The sequence below is a fragment of the Mustela putorius genome, unplaced genomic scaffold, assembly GCF_011764305.1.
Source record: "Mustela putorius furo isolate JIRA1106 unplaced genomic scaffold, ASM1176430v1.1 tig00000056_pilon_pilon_pilon, whole genome shotgun sequence".
NCBI lineage: Eukaryota > Metazoa > Chordata > Mammalia > Carnivora > Mustelidae > Mustela > Mustela putorius.
Genome location: NW_025421263.1, coordinates 1,358,823 through 1,374,833, shown reverse-complemented (window position 1 = coordinate 1,374,833; position 16,011 = coordinate 1,358,823). Strand labels below are relative to the sequence as shown.

The window sequence follows — 16,011 nt, the reverse complement described above, 5'->3', positions numbered from 1 at the left end:
AGCTCTCCTTTCTTTTTTGATCATCTGCTTAGATAATCTCTCCACTGCTGTGAGTGGAGTATCAAAGTCCCCTACTAGTAATGTATTATTATCAATGTGTGTGTTTACTTTGGTTATTAATTGGTTTATATAATTGTCTGCTTACACATTGGGGATTTAGATATTTGCAATTGTTAGATCTTCTTGTTGGATAGGTCCTTTAAATATGAAACAATGTCCCTCCAAATCTCATACTGCATTCTTTGGTTTAAAATCTAATTTGCTTGATATGAGGAGTGCTACCCCAGCTCTCCTTTGAGGTACATTAGCATGGTAAATAGTTCTCCATCTCTTCACTTTTAATCTGAAGGTATCTTTAGGTTCAAAATGAGTCTCTTGTAGAAAGCATGTGGATGGCCCTGCTTTTTTATTCAATCTGATACTCTATGTCTTTTTACTGGAGAATTTAGCCCATGTACATTTAGAGTAATTGTTGAAAAATATGAATTTACTGACATTGTATTGCCTATAAATCCCCTGTTTCTGTAGATTGTCTCTATTACTTTCTGGTCTATGTTACTCTTGGGTGCTCTCTTTGCTTACAGAATCCCCCTTAATAGTTCTTGGGGTCAGTTCTTAGTTTCTGTTTGTCCTGGAAACTCCCTATCTCTCTTTCAGTTGTGAATGGTAGCTTTGCTGGATAAAGTATTCTTGGCTGCATGTTCTTCTCATTAGTACCCTGAAAATATCTTGCCAGCCCTTTCTGACTTGCCAGGTTTCTGTGGATAGGTCTGATGTTATTCTCATGTTCCTCTCTCCATATATAAAAAAATCTCTGCCTCCTGCTGCTTTCAGGAATGCTTCTTTTTTTCTGATTTGCAAGCTTTGCTATTGTATTTTGGGGGTATTGATCTATTTTTATTGCTTTTGGAAGGGGTCCTTTCTGCCTCTTGCATGTGAATGTTTGTTTCCTTCCCCAGTTTAGGGAAGTTCTCAGGCATGATTTACTCAAATATATCTTCAAGCCTCTTCTCATTCTCCATTTCCCCTCCCACCCTGGATCCCAGTGATCTGATACTGGTTCTTTTCAGTGTATTAGTAAATTCTTTAAGTCTCTCTTCATGTGTAATGAGTTATTTTCCTCTCTTTTCTTTAATTTCCTTTCAGCCTGTCTTCTATATCACTTATTCTCACTTCTGCCTCATTGACCCAAGCTGTTAAGAGTATCCAGTTTCGACTACATCTTATTCATAGCATTTTTAAGTTCAGCCTGATTGATCTCATTTCCACCCTTAGAGATTCTATATTGTCACTTATACTTCTTTCAAGCCTAGCTGTTAATTTTATAACTGCTATCCTGAATTCTGTCTCTGACGTCTTACTTATATCCATATTGATTAGCTCTGTTGCAGTGAATACTGCCTCTTATTCTTTTTTTGGTGAGTTCTTCCTTCTGATCATTTGCCCATAAAATCATGGATGGACAAATCAAAAGAATCCAAAATATCAACCACAACCCAAGCCAGATGCACCCTGGAGCTCAATATACAATTATCCCCTGGCATTGGAATTTTACAGTCTGTGGGATATGTAGGATTGTTGTCTACCTGTTCTTCTAGTCCGTCTTCTGGAGGAGAGTCCTGATACTCTGTTTCTCAGTTATCCCTGCCTCGGCAGAGTTGTCCTTCTCCCTGTCAGGGGGATGGGGTCAGTGCAACTGGTCTTCTGTGTGGCTTTTTTCCCCTGGAGGCTTTCCACATCTCTTCAGAGGATCAGAGCAAAAATGGCTATGCCCAAACCTCTGGCACAGAGCAGAAAGATTGCAGTCTTGTCTTCCTTTATAAACCTTATGGAACAAACAGTCTCCACTTCTGTATGCGCCCAAAACTGTAGCCTCGCATGGTACACACCCACTGCAATTCTCTCAGAGGTAGTTCCAGGGGCCTAGGAGTGCTACTTCTCTTTGTGACTCTAAAACCGCAAGCAGCCAGGGGTTTGCACATGCACTTGAAGCTTCTGGATCATGTCTTGGTGCTGCCCTAATATCCTGTCTGGGCCACTACTGTCCTGTGAGCTTTTGTCCAGTTATAGGCACAGGCTCCAGTCCTTTTCAGGCTGCTCAGGACAAGAGCAATTACCAACTGGTCCAGCTCACAGTTGATGGCAACCTAAACTGAGAGTCCCCTACTGGGTTCACTGACCATAACCTGCTTCCTTGCTCCACTGCTTCGGCACTCTACCAGTTCAGATCCCTGCTTTCACTCTGTGACTCCTCAGATCCTGAGGCAACAATGCCTCACCTAGAATTCTGCCTTTTCATTTCCGGAGCCCCTTTTAGAGAGGGATGTCATTGCCTAGAGCAGATTTCTGAGGGTTCCGATTTTGCACTCTGGTGTTCTATCACTTTCCAGGAACCAACTTATGGAGCCTCCCTCCCCTTTCTGTTTTTTTTCTAATCTCTTCCCACAGATTGATGACTCTGCACTTCCTACCTTGCAAAAAGCATTTACTTTTCTGCTTGTGAAGATCCAGATATATATTCTTATATCTCAGGCAGATTTTGTGGGTGTTCAAAATGGTTTGATAGATACCTAGCTAAATTCAGGGGACCAGCACTCCTTTGCCATCTTGCCTCCTTCGTATGTTAGCAAGTTTCTTAATGGCTTTCATTCAAATTGGTTTTAGTAGCCTCCCCCCCAAAAAAGTTGAAAATATTCCTGATAATGGTATTTAAAAAATAGTTAACTCTTTTAGATAGATGCTAAGTTTATTACTTAGTTTATGTATAGCACCACATCAGAGTAGAGTCTCTTCCATCAGTGGCCATTAAGGTAGATTTTTCAGAGAGCCCTTGAGTGATGTGTAAAATGCAGTTGGAATTTATATTCTGTGTAGAAGGAACACTGTGGGTAGAGACGGCCTCTGAGAGAGCCAGCCATGTCTGTACTGATTGCACAGACCATGGGTACATGGCCTAGAGAAGGATCAGTGGCATGGCCGCATATCCTAGGGCAGGTGAGCTAGGCCACATCATCAGGATCCATATAGAACGTGTGGCTCATTTTTTGAGCAGTAGGGAGCCACTGATGGGTGCTAAGTAGAATGACATGATCCAGTTTATAGAAAGTCCTCAAGGCAGCATGGCAAATATGGGACTGCAGCAGGGCCTGTGTTCCTCAGGGTCACACTTGATTTCTAGCTCCTAGGGCTGCTGTACCAAGAGTACCACAAACTGGGCAGCTCAAATAACTGAAAGTTACTGTCTCGTGATTCTGCAAGCCAGAAGTTTGATTTCAAGATATTGGTGGGGATAATTCCTTTTGAGGACTCTGAGAGAGAATCTGTTCCAGGCCTCTCTCCCAGGTTACGGTTGCCACAGGCATTTTTCAGCACATGGGTAGTATTTTTCTTTTTTTTTTTTTTAAGATTTTATTTATTTATTCAACATTGAGAGGGGGAACACAAACGGGCAGAGGGAGAAGAAGAAGCAGGCTCCCCGCTGAGCAGGGAGCCCGATGTGGGGCTCAATCTTATTTTATTTGTCTTTCCATCTTATTTTATTTGCCTTTCCTTTACTCTATGTTCTTCTGTTTTGTTTCTTAAATTTCACATGTAAGTGAGATCATATGGTATTTGTCTTTCTCTGAATGACATGTTTGCTTAGGATAATATCCTCTAGTTCCATAGTTCCATTTATGCCATTGCAAATGCAAGATTTCATTATTTTTGATGGTTGAATAATATTCCATTGTATGTATATATACACACACCCCACATTTTCTTCACCCATTTATCTAGAGAGTCCATTGTCTTATAGAAAGAAAGATTAGAACTTGTGTTAACATTTATTATTAAAATTAAAATTTTATTTTCCTTATTAATTTTTTTAAGTTTTTATTTAACTTCCATTAGATTAAATACAGTGTATTGGGAGTTTCAGGTACAGAATTTAGTGGTTCAGTGCTTATATAGAACATCCAGTGCTCATCACAAGTATACTTAATTCCCATCAGCTATTTAACCCGTCCCTCTACCCACCACCCCTCTGGTAACCATCAGTTTGCTCTCTGTGGTTAAGGATGTGTTTCTTGGTTTTCCTCCCTTTTTTCCCCCTACTATATTCATTTGTTTTATGTCTTAAATCACGTATATGATTTCATTTCTGTATGGATAAATCATATGATGTTTGTCTTTCTCTGTCTTAGCATAATACTCTCAAGCTCTATCCATGCCATTGCAAATGGCAAGTTTTCATTCTTTTCTGTATCTAAGTAATATTGCTTTGTGTGTATGTATTTATACATACACATATACTCGTACATATATGTATGTACACACACACACACACACACACACCACAACTTCTTTATCCATTCATCAGTTGATGGGCACGTGGGATGTTTCCATAATTTGACTGTTGTTGATAATGCTGCTATAAACATTGGGATGCAGGTATCCCTTCAAATCTGTATTTTTGTGTCCTTTGGGTAAATACCTAGTAGTGCAATTGCTGGATTGTAAGGTCATTTTATTTTCTACTTTTTGAGGAACCTCCATACTGTTCTCCAAGGTGGCTGCACCAGTTTGCATTCTCACCAACACTGTCAGAGGGTTGTTTCCCCTTTCTCTGGATCCTTGCCAACATCTGTTGTTTCCTAAGTTGTTAATTTTAACATTTCTGACAGGTATGAGTTGGTATCTCATTGTGGTTTTGATTTGTATATCCCTGATGATGAGTGATGTTGAGCATCTTTTCTTGTGTCTGTTCACCATCTGGATGTCCTCTTTGGAAAAGTGTCTATTCGTGTCTTCTGCACATTGTTTTTAAAGATTTTATTTATTTATTTGACAGAGATCACAAGTAGGCAAAGAGGCAGGCAGGCGAAGCAGGCTCCCCACTGAGCAGAGAGCCCGATGCGAGGCTGAATCCCAGGACCCTGGGATCATGACCTGAGCTGAAGGCAGAGGCTTTAACCCACTGAGCCACCCAGGGGCCCCACTTCAGCACATTTTTAAATTGGATTATTTCGGGGGTGTTTTTATAAGTTCTTTTTATATTTTGGATACCAGCTCTTTATTAGATGTGCCATTTGCAAATATCTTCTCCCATCCCATAGGTTGCCTTTTAGTTTCTGGATTGTTTGCCACTATGCAGAAGCTTCTTACCTTGACAGAGCCCCAGTAGTTCATTTTTGCTTTTACTTCCCTGCCTCAGGAGACATTCCTAGTAAGAACTTGCTTTGGTCAATGTAATGGATATTAATTGTCTGTGTTCTCCTCTAGGATTTTAGGTTTCCTGTCTCATTTAGGTCTTCCATCCATTTCAAATTTATTTATTTATTTATTTATTTATTTGCTTTAAAGATTTTATTTATTTATTTGTCAGAAAGAGAGAGAGAGAAAGCACATAAGCAGGCAGAGAGGCAGGCAGAGGTGGAGAGAGAGGCAGGCTCCCCGCTGAGCAAGGAGCCCAATGCAGGACTCGATTCCAGGTCCCCGGGACCATGACCCAAGCCGAAGGCAGCGGCCCAACCCACTGAGCCACACAGGTGTCCCTCAAATTTATTTTTGTGTATGGTGTAAGAATGTCTGATTTTCCCAACATTATCTGTTGAACAGACGTTCTTTCTCCCACTGAATATTATTGCCTGCTTTGTCAAAGATTAGTTGACTATGGACTTGATAGTCCCTTTCTGGGTTTTCTATTCTGTTCCATTGATATATGTGTCTGTTTTTATGCCTGTACCTAACTGTCTTGATGACTGCAGCTTTGTCATGTAGATTGAACTCTGGAATTATATAGCCTCCAGCTTTGCTTTTCTTTTTCAACATTCCTTTGACTATTTGGGATCAATTCCATAGAAATTTTAGGATTGTTTATTGTAGTTCTGTGAATATTGCTGGTGGTATTTGGATAGGGATTGCATTGAATGTATAGATTTCTCTGGGTAGAATTGAAATTTTTAAAATATTTGTTCTTCGTATCTGTGAGCATGGAATGTTTTTCCATTTCTTTGTGTCATCTTCAATTTCTTTTGTAAGTGTTTTGTAGTTTTCAGAATAGAGATCCTTGGGATGCCTGGGTGGCTCAGTCAGTTAAGCGGCTTCCTTCAGCTGAGGTCATGATCCCAGTATCCTGGGATTGAGTCCCACATCGGGCTCCTTGCTTGGCAGGGGAGCCTGCTTCTCCCTCTGCCTCTGCCTGCCTCTCTGCCTGCCTGCGCACGTGCTCTCTCTCTCTCTCTGACAAATAAAAATAAAACCCTTTAAAAAATTGTATTTAAAAAAAAAAAAACAGAACAGAAATCCTTTACCTTTTTGGTTAGGGTTATTTCTAGATATCTTAAGGTTTTTGACGCAATTGTAAATGGATCAATTCCTTGATTTCTCTCTCTGCTGCTTCATTATTGGTATATAGAAATGCAACAGATTTCTGTATGTTGATTTTGTATTCTGTGGCTTTGTTGAATTTGTGTATCAGTTATAGCAAATTTTTGGTGGAGTCTTTCAGGTTTTCTATAAAGTATTGTGTAATCTGCAAATAATGAAAGTTTGACTTCTTCCTTGCTAGTGTGGATCACTTTTATTCATTTTTGTTGTCTGATTGCTGTGGCTAGGACTTCCAGTAGAGTATTAAATAACAGTGGTAAGAGTGGACATCCCTGTCTTGTTCCCAACCATAGATGAAAAGTTCTGTTTTCCCCACTGAGGATGATCTTAGTTGTGGGTTTTTCATAGATTTCCTTTATGATGTTGAGGTATGTATCTTCTAAACCTACTTTGTTAAGGGTTTTTATCATGAAGGGATGTTGTACTTTACAAATGCTTTTTCTGCACGTATTGAAAGGATTTTCTTTTATTATTGTGGTATGTCACATTGATTGACTTGAGAATATTGAACCACCCTGCAGTCCAGAAATATATCCCACTTGATCATGGTGAATGATTCTTATAAAGTGCTATTGAATTCATCTTTCTGGTATTTGACTGAGAATTTTAACATCCATGTTCATTAGGTATTTGGCCTGTAGTGCTCTTTTTAAAGGGTCTTTGGTTTTGGTTAAAATTTCAACTTTAATTTATTGGTTATACAGATCTTCCTTAACTTATGATGAGGTTATATCCCAATAAACCCATCATAAGTTGAAACTATTGTAAGTTGAAAATGCATGTAGTACACTTATTTGCCAAATATCATAGCTTAACTTCACCTACCTTAAAAGTGCTTAGAGCACTTATGTCAGCCTATAGTTGGGCAAAATCATACACAAAGCCTATTTTATAATGAAGTGCTGAATATCTCAGGTAATTTAATGAATGCCGTACTGAAAGTGAAAACCAGAACAGATGTATGAGTGTAGTTTAGTTTTAAGTATGTCATTTGTTCACCCTTGTGATAGCATAGCTGACTGGGAGCTGCGGGTGCTGCTTGCCCCTGTGCAGCTTCTTGGAAATATCATCCCATACATTACAAGCTCAGGAAAAGATTCAAATTCAAAATACAGTTTCTACTGAAAGCTTGCTTTCACAGCATCATAAAGTCCAAAAATCCTAAGGTGAACTATCATAACGCAGGAACTGTCTGCAATTTAATAATAAAGTTTGTATTTGTAAATTATAAATAACGCATAGATGTACATGAAGAGCATTCGGACTTTTTTTGTTTATGGGGTTCTTAAACAAAAAAAGATTTGAGAGCACACAGATTTAAGTTGTGAGAGAATCCCTGAGGAAGCATATTTAGTAAAAAAACAAAGCAGCAAAGATTAAGAAGATAGGTAGCTTGAATTATGGTTTAGTCTGTTCTTTTGCATCAAAGTAACTTTCTCTTGAAATTTCTAAAATAAACTAAATGGAATTTAGTGTATAGATACATTTTATTTAGATTTCAAAGATCTTGGGCAAATGAAGTCTGTAACACAGTGACTTCTATAAGAAGAAATGAAAAAAAAATTAGCTACATGCACCTAATTTTTGTGTTCTTATTTTCCATATATCCTATGCATTTGCATAAAATAACAGTAGAATTCTCTGGAGCTGCATATTATTCAGATGGAACAAGATAGATATAGAATACTTTCATTTTGATTTCTAAGAGGGTAGGGATATCATGTTTTCAACAAAGAAAAGATCAGTAATCCATTTCCCTATAATTGTGGTTTCAGGGTCCCAGGAGAAGAGAATTCAACAGAGAATCTGATCTGATTGAGCAGATTCTGCTGGAATTTCATCTGTTACAGATTTAGGTCAAGTCATAATAAATTTAGCTGTTGGAGGATATATTCTTTTTTATTTTAAGATTTTTATTTATTTTAGGCAGAGATACAGAGATGGAGCATGAGCGGGGACTGGGGGGAAGGGAGAGGGAGAAAGAGAATCTTAAGCATACTTCATGCTGAGCACAGAGCCTGACATAGGGCTCTAACCCAGGACCCTGAGATCATGACCTGAACTGAAATTAAGAGTCCTATGCTTGGGGCACCTTGGTGGCTCAGTGGATTAAGCCTCTGCCTTCAGCTCAGGTTATAATCTCGGGATCCTGAGATCAAGCCCCACATCAGGCTCTCTGCTCAGCAGGGAGCCTGCTTCCCCCCCCATCTCTCTGCCTGCCTCTCTGCCTGCTTGTGGTCTCTCTCTCTCTCTGTCAAATAAATAAATAAAATCTTAAAAAAAAAAAAAAAAGAGTCCTAAGCTTAACTAAGCCATCTAGGTACCCCTGGAAGATATTTTGGTTATTCAAACAATTTTTTGATATTTTTGATATCAAATTTTGATATTGATATCAGATACCAAATATTGATATTTGACTTTTAAATTCTCTTATAGGTCTTTCGCCCTTATGCAAAGTACTGGCTAAGTCCCTTGCTGCAGCTGGTGGTTTCTGAAAATAATGGAGGCAGAGGAATTCACTATATGGTGGTTGAGATTGTGGTTACTGTTCTTTCGTGGACAGGATTAGCTACTCCTGTGGTAAGAATGGCTATATCTTTTATGTAGTACTATCAGTCTCTTGTCGATATCATAAATGGAATATGTGACAAATAATATAAACTTCTCTTAATGATAAAAGTTATTTTTAGCATTAATTGTCATATTGTTGTGGTGCTGCTCTACTAAATAGCTTCATTGTGCTTTAGTTCTGTTTTCTTTTGTGTCTACTTTTAATAATTCCTCTGACTTTGCTTTTATTTTTAAGCTATCAAATGTTTGTTTTGTTTGTTGCTTTTCTCAGAGCTTGGAAACTAGATAACTGATTTATTAAAAAATAAGTGTGAAATAAATATCAATAAGCCCTGAATATGGGGTCCTGAAAAATTCTGCTAAAACTAACATCCCTGGATTTTTTGGCATTTGTTTTGCCACCTTACTTTCTTCCCTAGTATTATCTCTGGCCCAGTAATGGTTGAGATTGCCCCAAAAAAATGGGTACCGGGTGAATGATGCTGTGTCATACTGAAGCACTCTTGTGACTTCCCCCAGTACAGATTCTTGTGTGCTAGAGCTTTGCCCATCACTTAAAAACTTTAGTACAAAAGGTTTCATGTAGTAGTATCCTGGGAACATTCCTTAGTAAACATAATATATGGATATAGAGTTTTTTACATGTGTCTATATCTGATTGTGCCTGTCTTAGTTCACAGTAAACCAAATTTAGATTTCTTAGCTTTATGTTTTGGGGGCTTGTTTTTTTTTTTTAAGATTTTATTTATTTATTTGACAGAGAGATCACAAGTAGGCAGAGAGGCAGGCAGTGAGAGAGGGGGAAGCAGGCTCCCTGCTGAGCAGAGAGCCCGCCGATGTGGGGCTCGATCACAGGACCCTGGGATCATGACCTGAGCTGAAGGCAGAGAGGCTTTAACCCACTGAGCCACCCAGGCACCCGATTTCTTAGCTTTAATGTGATAAAATAATCTGTACTCTGCTAATAACATGAAAAAATTGTTAGATTGTATATAGTTTAACTTAGGAGCCACTGGGAAAGATTGAGTTAAATGTCAGGTGCTTGTCTGAGCTTGAAAGAGCTGAACCGCTAGGTGTCACAATAGCTGCATAAAGCAATAGTGAGTCAAAGTGAAAATCAAGTGAAACCTTTGATCATTTATTGTGGTAGTACAAGCAAGTCAGGAAGTGTTGACTCCCCCTGTCTGTTTCCCCCATGGAACATTGCAACATGCATCTGATCAAGGTCAGGTGGATTAGTACAGATCTGAGTGTCATCTTACTGTTGAGGGGGCCCTGAATTAAAGGCTCAGAAGGTTTATGGGATCCTGGAGTTGAGAAGAAGGTGAGAGGGAAGGGATGGGAGTAGAAAAGCACTGGAGACTGAATCAGAGAGGGGAAAAATGTTTTCAGAGTTGCCCTTCCTCCCTATAAGAAGGTCTCAGTAGAAACCCCTAAAGAAGATTAAAAGGCTAAGGAATGAAGGTGCCTAGGCTAGGAATGCATAGATATGACACAGCATCACCACTCTGGAGGGTATGGGTCCTGGATGGCTAGGGGTCTAACTGTAGCTACCCTTGGAGACTGCAGAGCACTGGCTGTGTTCCTGTGTTCCATGAGGGCAGGTTGCCCATGAGGCCTGCCAGGTAAAGCCTTTTATACTGCCTGTGGTTGGAACTGAAAAATCACTCACAGGTTTTTCATTAGAAGCCAGAAGCCTCAGTAGACTGGTGGATTTCTTTTATAAATGGACTTTTGGATTAAAAAAATGCTTTTCCCAGCGTTCCATGCTCATGGATTGGAAAAACAAACATTGTTAAAATGTCTATACTACCCAAAGCAGTCTCCACATTTAATGCAATCCCTATTGCATTAAGCAGTGCACAGTCCTAAAATTTGTATGGAACCACAAAAGACCCTGAATAGCCAAAGTAGTTCTGAAAAAGAAAAACAAAACTGGAGGCATCACAGTCCTGGACTTTAAGCTCTTTTACAAATCTTTAATCATCAAAATCTAAATGCATGATATGCATTTAGATCAATGCAATAGAATAAAGAACTCCAAAATGGATCCACAGCTATACAGTCAACTAATCTTCGATAAAGCAGGAAAGAATATACAATAGAAAAAAGGACGGGTGCCTGGGTGGCTCAGTGGGCTAAGCCTCTGCCTTTGGCTCAGGTCATGATCTCAGCGTCCTGGGATCGAGCCCTGCTTTGGGCTCTCTGCTCAGCAGGGAGCCTGCTTCCGCCTTTCTCTCTCTGCCTGCCTCTCTGCCTACTTATAATCCCTCTCTCACTGTCAAATAAATAAATAAAATCTTTAAAAAAAAAAAAAAAGGGCAGTACGCCTGGGTGGTTCAGTTGGTTGGACAACTGCCTTTGGCTCAGTTGGAGTCCCAGGATCGAGTCCCGCATCAGTCTCCCAGCTCCATGGGGAGTCTGCTTTTCCCTCAGACCTTCTCCTCGCTCATGCTCTCTCTCACTGTCTCTCTCTCAAATAAATAAATAAAATCTTTAAAAAAAAAAAAGGCAATCTCTTCAACAAATGGTGTTGGGAAAAGTGGACAGCTACGTGCAGAAGAATGAAACTGGACCACATTCTAACACCATACACAAAAATAAATTAAAAAATGGATGAAGGACCTTAATGTGAGACAGGAAACCATCAAAATCCTAGAGGAAAACATAGACAGCAACCTCTTTCACCTCACCTATAGCAGCCTCTTACTAGATACATCACCACAGGCAAGGGAAGGAAAGCAAGAATGAATTATTGGGAACTCATTAAGATAAAAAGCTCTGCACAGTGGAAGGAAATGATCAACAAAATTAAAAGGCAGCGTGTGGAATCGGGAGAAGATCTTTCTAAACAGCGTATCTATTAAAAGACTAATAGCCAAAATCTACAAAACTCAATGCCAAAAAAACAAATAACCCAGTTAAGAAATGGGCATATAAGACATGAATAAACACTTTTCCAAAGAAGACATCCAGATGGCCAACAGACACATGAAAAGATGCTCAACATCACTCATCATCAGGGAAATACAAATCAAAACCACAATGAGATACCACTGCACACCAGTCAGAGTGGCTAAAATTAACAACTCAGGAAAAAACAGATGTTGCAAGGATGTGGAGAAAAGGGAACCAACCCTCTTACAGTGTTGATGGGAACGCAAACTAGTGCAGCCACCCTGAGAACAGTATGGAGTTTCCTCAAAAAGTTGAAAATAGAACTACCCTACAATCCAGCAATTGCAGTATTAGGTATTTACCCAAAGGATACAAAAATACAGATTTGAAGGGATACGTGCACTCTGATGTTCATAGCAGCATTATCAGTAGTATCCAAACTATGGAGAAAGCCCAAATGTTCATCAGCTGATGAATGGATTAAGATACATACATATCAAAAAGAATAAAAACTTGCCATTCACAACAATGTGGATGGAGCTAGAGTGTATTATGCTAAATGAAATAAGTTAGTCAGAGATAGATAAATACCAAGAATTCACATGTGGAATTTAAAAAACAAAACCGATTAACATATGCAAAGGGGGAAGAGAAAGAAGGAGAGAGGGAAGCAAGCCATAAGAGACTCTAATTAAGGAGGAGAAACTGAAGGTTGGCGGAGAGAGGTAGATGGAGTATGGGCTAGATGGGTGATGGGTATTAAGGTGGGCACTTTTATAATGAGCACTGGATGTTTTCTTAAGTGATTAATCACTAAATTCTACTCAAGAAACCAATATTGCACTGTATGTTCACTGCCTGAAATTTAAATGGAAAAAAAAATGCTTTTGCTAAGTGAAGTCAGTCAGAGAAAGACAATTATCAGATGGTTTCATTCATACGTGGAACATAACGAATAGTGAGGAGGACCACAGGGGAAGGGAAGGAAAACTGAATGGGAAGAAATCAGAGAGGGAGACAAACCATGAAGAGGACTCTGGACTTCAGAAAACAAACTGAATGTTACAGAAGGGAGGAGGGTGAGGAAATGGGGTAGCAGGGTGTTGAGTATTAAGGAGGGCGTGTGTGGTGATGAGCAGTGGATGTTATACACAGCTAATGAATTGTTGAACACTACATCAAAAACCAATGATGTATCATATGTTAGCTAATTGAACATAATAAAAAATAATTAAAAAGATTTTTTTAAAGTGCTTTTCTAGAATGGAATGCTATATATTAATATAGTTTCTCTATCTTTTTAGGGTGTCCCTAAAGATGAAGTGTTGGCAAATCGATTGCTTCATTTCCTAATGGAACATGTTTTTCATCAAAAAAGAGCTGTGTTTAGACATAACCTTGAAATTATAAAAACCCTTGTTGAATGCTGGAAGGATTGTTTATCTGTCCCTTACAGGTATATATTTACTAGATATTACAATATCATTTATACATCTTTAAAATATAGCTAGTGAAATTTAATTACTTGAAATGATAGAAAAAGAAAAATAATTTGAAATCCCATCATTTGTAAGAATGTAATATTGCTACTAATAAGATTACAACCTCTGAAGTTTACTAGAAGCATCTCTGTGCAGAAAGATTCCTCCAGGTGGGCCCTGCTCCATCTCCCAGCTCACCTCTGGCTTTTCTAGCACACTGGGCATGTGGGATACCCTCTGCCTTTCACTCTCCCAGCCCAGGGATAGACTGTAAGACTTTTCTTTGATTCCTTTTAGCACAGCCTGAGGCAAGCTAAAACTTTTAAGGTTTCAGTATCAACTAAGGGAGAATTGGGGCAAATAATTAGATCATAAGAAATAGAGACCTATCTGTGATACACAGCTAGAATAACCTGAATGCATACAAAGAGGGTATTAGCAAGAAGGGTGTTAGATGTGGGGAAAGACAAAGTATTTCTTACCATGAAAATTACGCATAGAAAATTTCAAATCTTTTTGCTGCTTATTTACTATATGATAACCTATACATATTCTTTATGCTTATGTTTCAGGTTAATATTTGAGAAGTTTTCCAATAAAGATCCCAATTCTAAAGACAATTCAGTAGGAATTCAATTATTAGGCATTGTAATAGCCAATAATTTGCCTCCATATGACCCAAAATGTGGCATAGAGAGCATAAAGTGAGTATCGAGGAGTTTTGGCTTTGCTTCTTTTTCATGTTAAAGTGTAGATGAATTGGACTGACAGACTGGAGTGTGGTCTAATTTTGATAAACGTAAGGACCTAGACCCATGTTAAAAATATTTCTACTGAGGGGCACTTGGGTGGCTCAGTGGGTTAAAGCCTCTGCCTTCCGCTCAGGTCATGATCCCGGCGTCCTGGGATCGAGTTCTGCGTCGGGCTCTCTGCTCAGCAGGGGGCCTGCTTCTCTCTCTCTTTCTGTCTCTCTCTGTCTGCCTCTCTGCCTACTTGTGATCTCTGTCAAATAAAAAAATAAAATCTTTAAAAAATAATAATAAAAAAAAAAAAATAAAGCCTCTGCCTTCAGCTCGGGTCATGATCCAGAGTCCTGGGATCGAGCCCCGCATCGGGCTCTCTGCTCAGCAGGGAGTCTGCTTGTCCCTTTCTCTCTGCCTGCCTCTCTGTGTACTTGTGATCTCTGTCAAATAAATAAATAAAATCTTTAAAAAAAAATATTTCTACTGAAATTTAAGTAGTTGGGGTTAGAGGTCATTTGGGAGAAATTGTGAATGGGACTATGAAAGGGAGAAGAGTGAATGGGGAAAGTTAAGTTTTTCAAAATTAGTGTAATTTTTTTCAAAGTGTGTTGTAGCAAATAGGAAATGTTAGGTATTTTCTTTCTTATTTTCCATACTCCTATTTTTAGCATTTGCCCTGAAAGCAACACAAACTCTGTGGGACCATTTGACTGGATCATGACCTGAAAGGGATGCCTGGATGTTGTGCTGCCCTGTCTCTGTGCTGCCTGTTGCTGTACTTCTGCTGTAGCTGCAGTCTCTACTCCCTCTCTTAGAGCTTTGATCCCCCCAGATGACAACCGAACTGGAGGATAACATGATGTGGCCTCTGGAGTTCTGGGGGCACGGCACTGGTGCTCACTCTCCTCACTTTATTGTCCTCTTCTCATAGCAGATGGATTTCAAGAGTGTCAGTAAATCATGATATTGGATAGTAGCTTTCTTTTTACTACATTTTTTATAGCATCCAGCATTGTGTTTTGCTTTGACTGCAGCAGGTCCTCTGTGATTGAACTGCGGACTTTAATGTGCCTTCCAGGTCATGATGTCAGAGCCTTAAGTATATCTTCATGTATGTTTTCACACAAATAATTTCAATCATGTTTTAATGTGGTATGAGGACCAAAGTTACTATATTTTTATGTCAACCGAATGTATTATGATGCATATTTATTTTCTGTATTTGTAACAGATACTTTCAAGCTTTGGTCAATAATATGTCCTTTGTAAAATATAAAGAGGTGTATGCGGCAGCAGCAGAAGTTCTAGGACTTATTCTTCAATATATTACCAAGAAAGAAAATGTGAGTATGTTACACAATTTTAAATAAATACTTCTTTTCCAGTTTTCCAGTAACACTTGTTAATTACATCCTCTATAATAAACCAAAGTGGACATCCATTAATATTTTACTCTTTCCTACTGTATACGGTGCGCAGGGTTTTTTTTTTTTTTTTTTCAGATTTTATTTATTTATTTGTCAGAGAGAGCATGCACAATCAGTGAACAGCAGACAGAGGGAGAAGCAGGTAAGCAAGGAGCTGGCTGCAGGACTCGGTTCCAGGATCCTGGGATGAGGATATGAGCCCAAGGCAGACATTTAAATGACTGAGCGAACCACACATCCCCAGCACTTAGTATTTTTTTAAAGAGGACATAGGATTTTTTTTAAACACTTGGAAACTTGGTAAACATTTAAAGATTGGTAGCTTTTTATTTTGAAAGTCAGAATATGAGTACTTAACCAGCTTTCATTCCTCTGAAGGTAGTGTCAGAATTTCCTTTTGGAGAAAATTACTCTGTTAGATACTTGCCATGGTTAGTTAGGGCTAAGTTAACTAGTAAAACCCCTTACTTCCATTTTGGGACATAATATGGCTGTCCGACAGGACAGGGTACCTCAGGGAGC

General features: G+C 39.0%; 1 protein-coding gene across 7 annotated transcripts in view; it reads left to right on the top strand.

The window, feature by feature from the left end:
- Positions 1-16,011, top strand: part of PRKDC (protein kinase, DNA-activated, catalytic subunit) — a 249,288-nt gene that overhangs the window by 140,456 nt on the left and 92,821 nt on the right. For all 7 annotated transcript variants that reach the window (XR_006607272.1, XM_045081811.1, XM_045081746.1 and 4 more), the window contains 4 exons: positions 8,806-8,949; positions 13,143-13,294; positions 13,892-14,023; positions 15,294-15,405. Coding sequence is in view for 6 of the 7 variants with exons in the window: in XM_045081811.1 (XP_044937746.1) it covers positions 8,806-8,949; positions 13,143-13,294; positions 13,892-14,023; positions 15,294-15,405 (540 nt within the window). In the remaining variant the exon portion in view is untranslated. The remainder of the gene's footprint in view (positions 1-8,805; positions 8,950-13,142; positions 13,295-13,891; positions 14,024-15,293; positions 15,406-16,011) is intronic.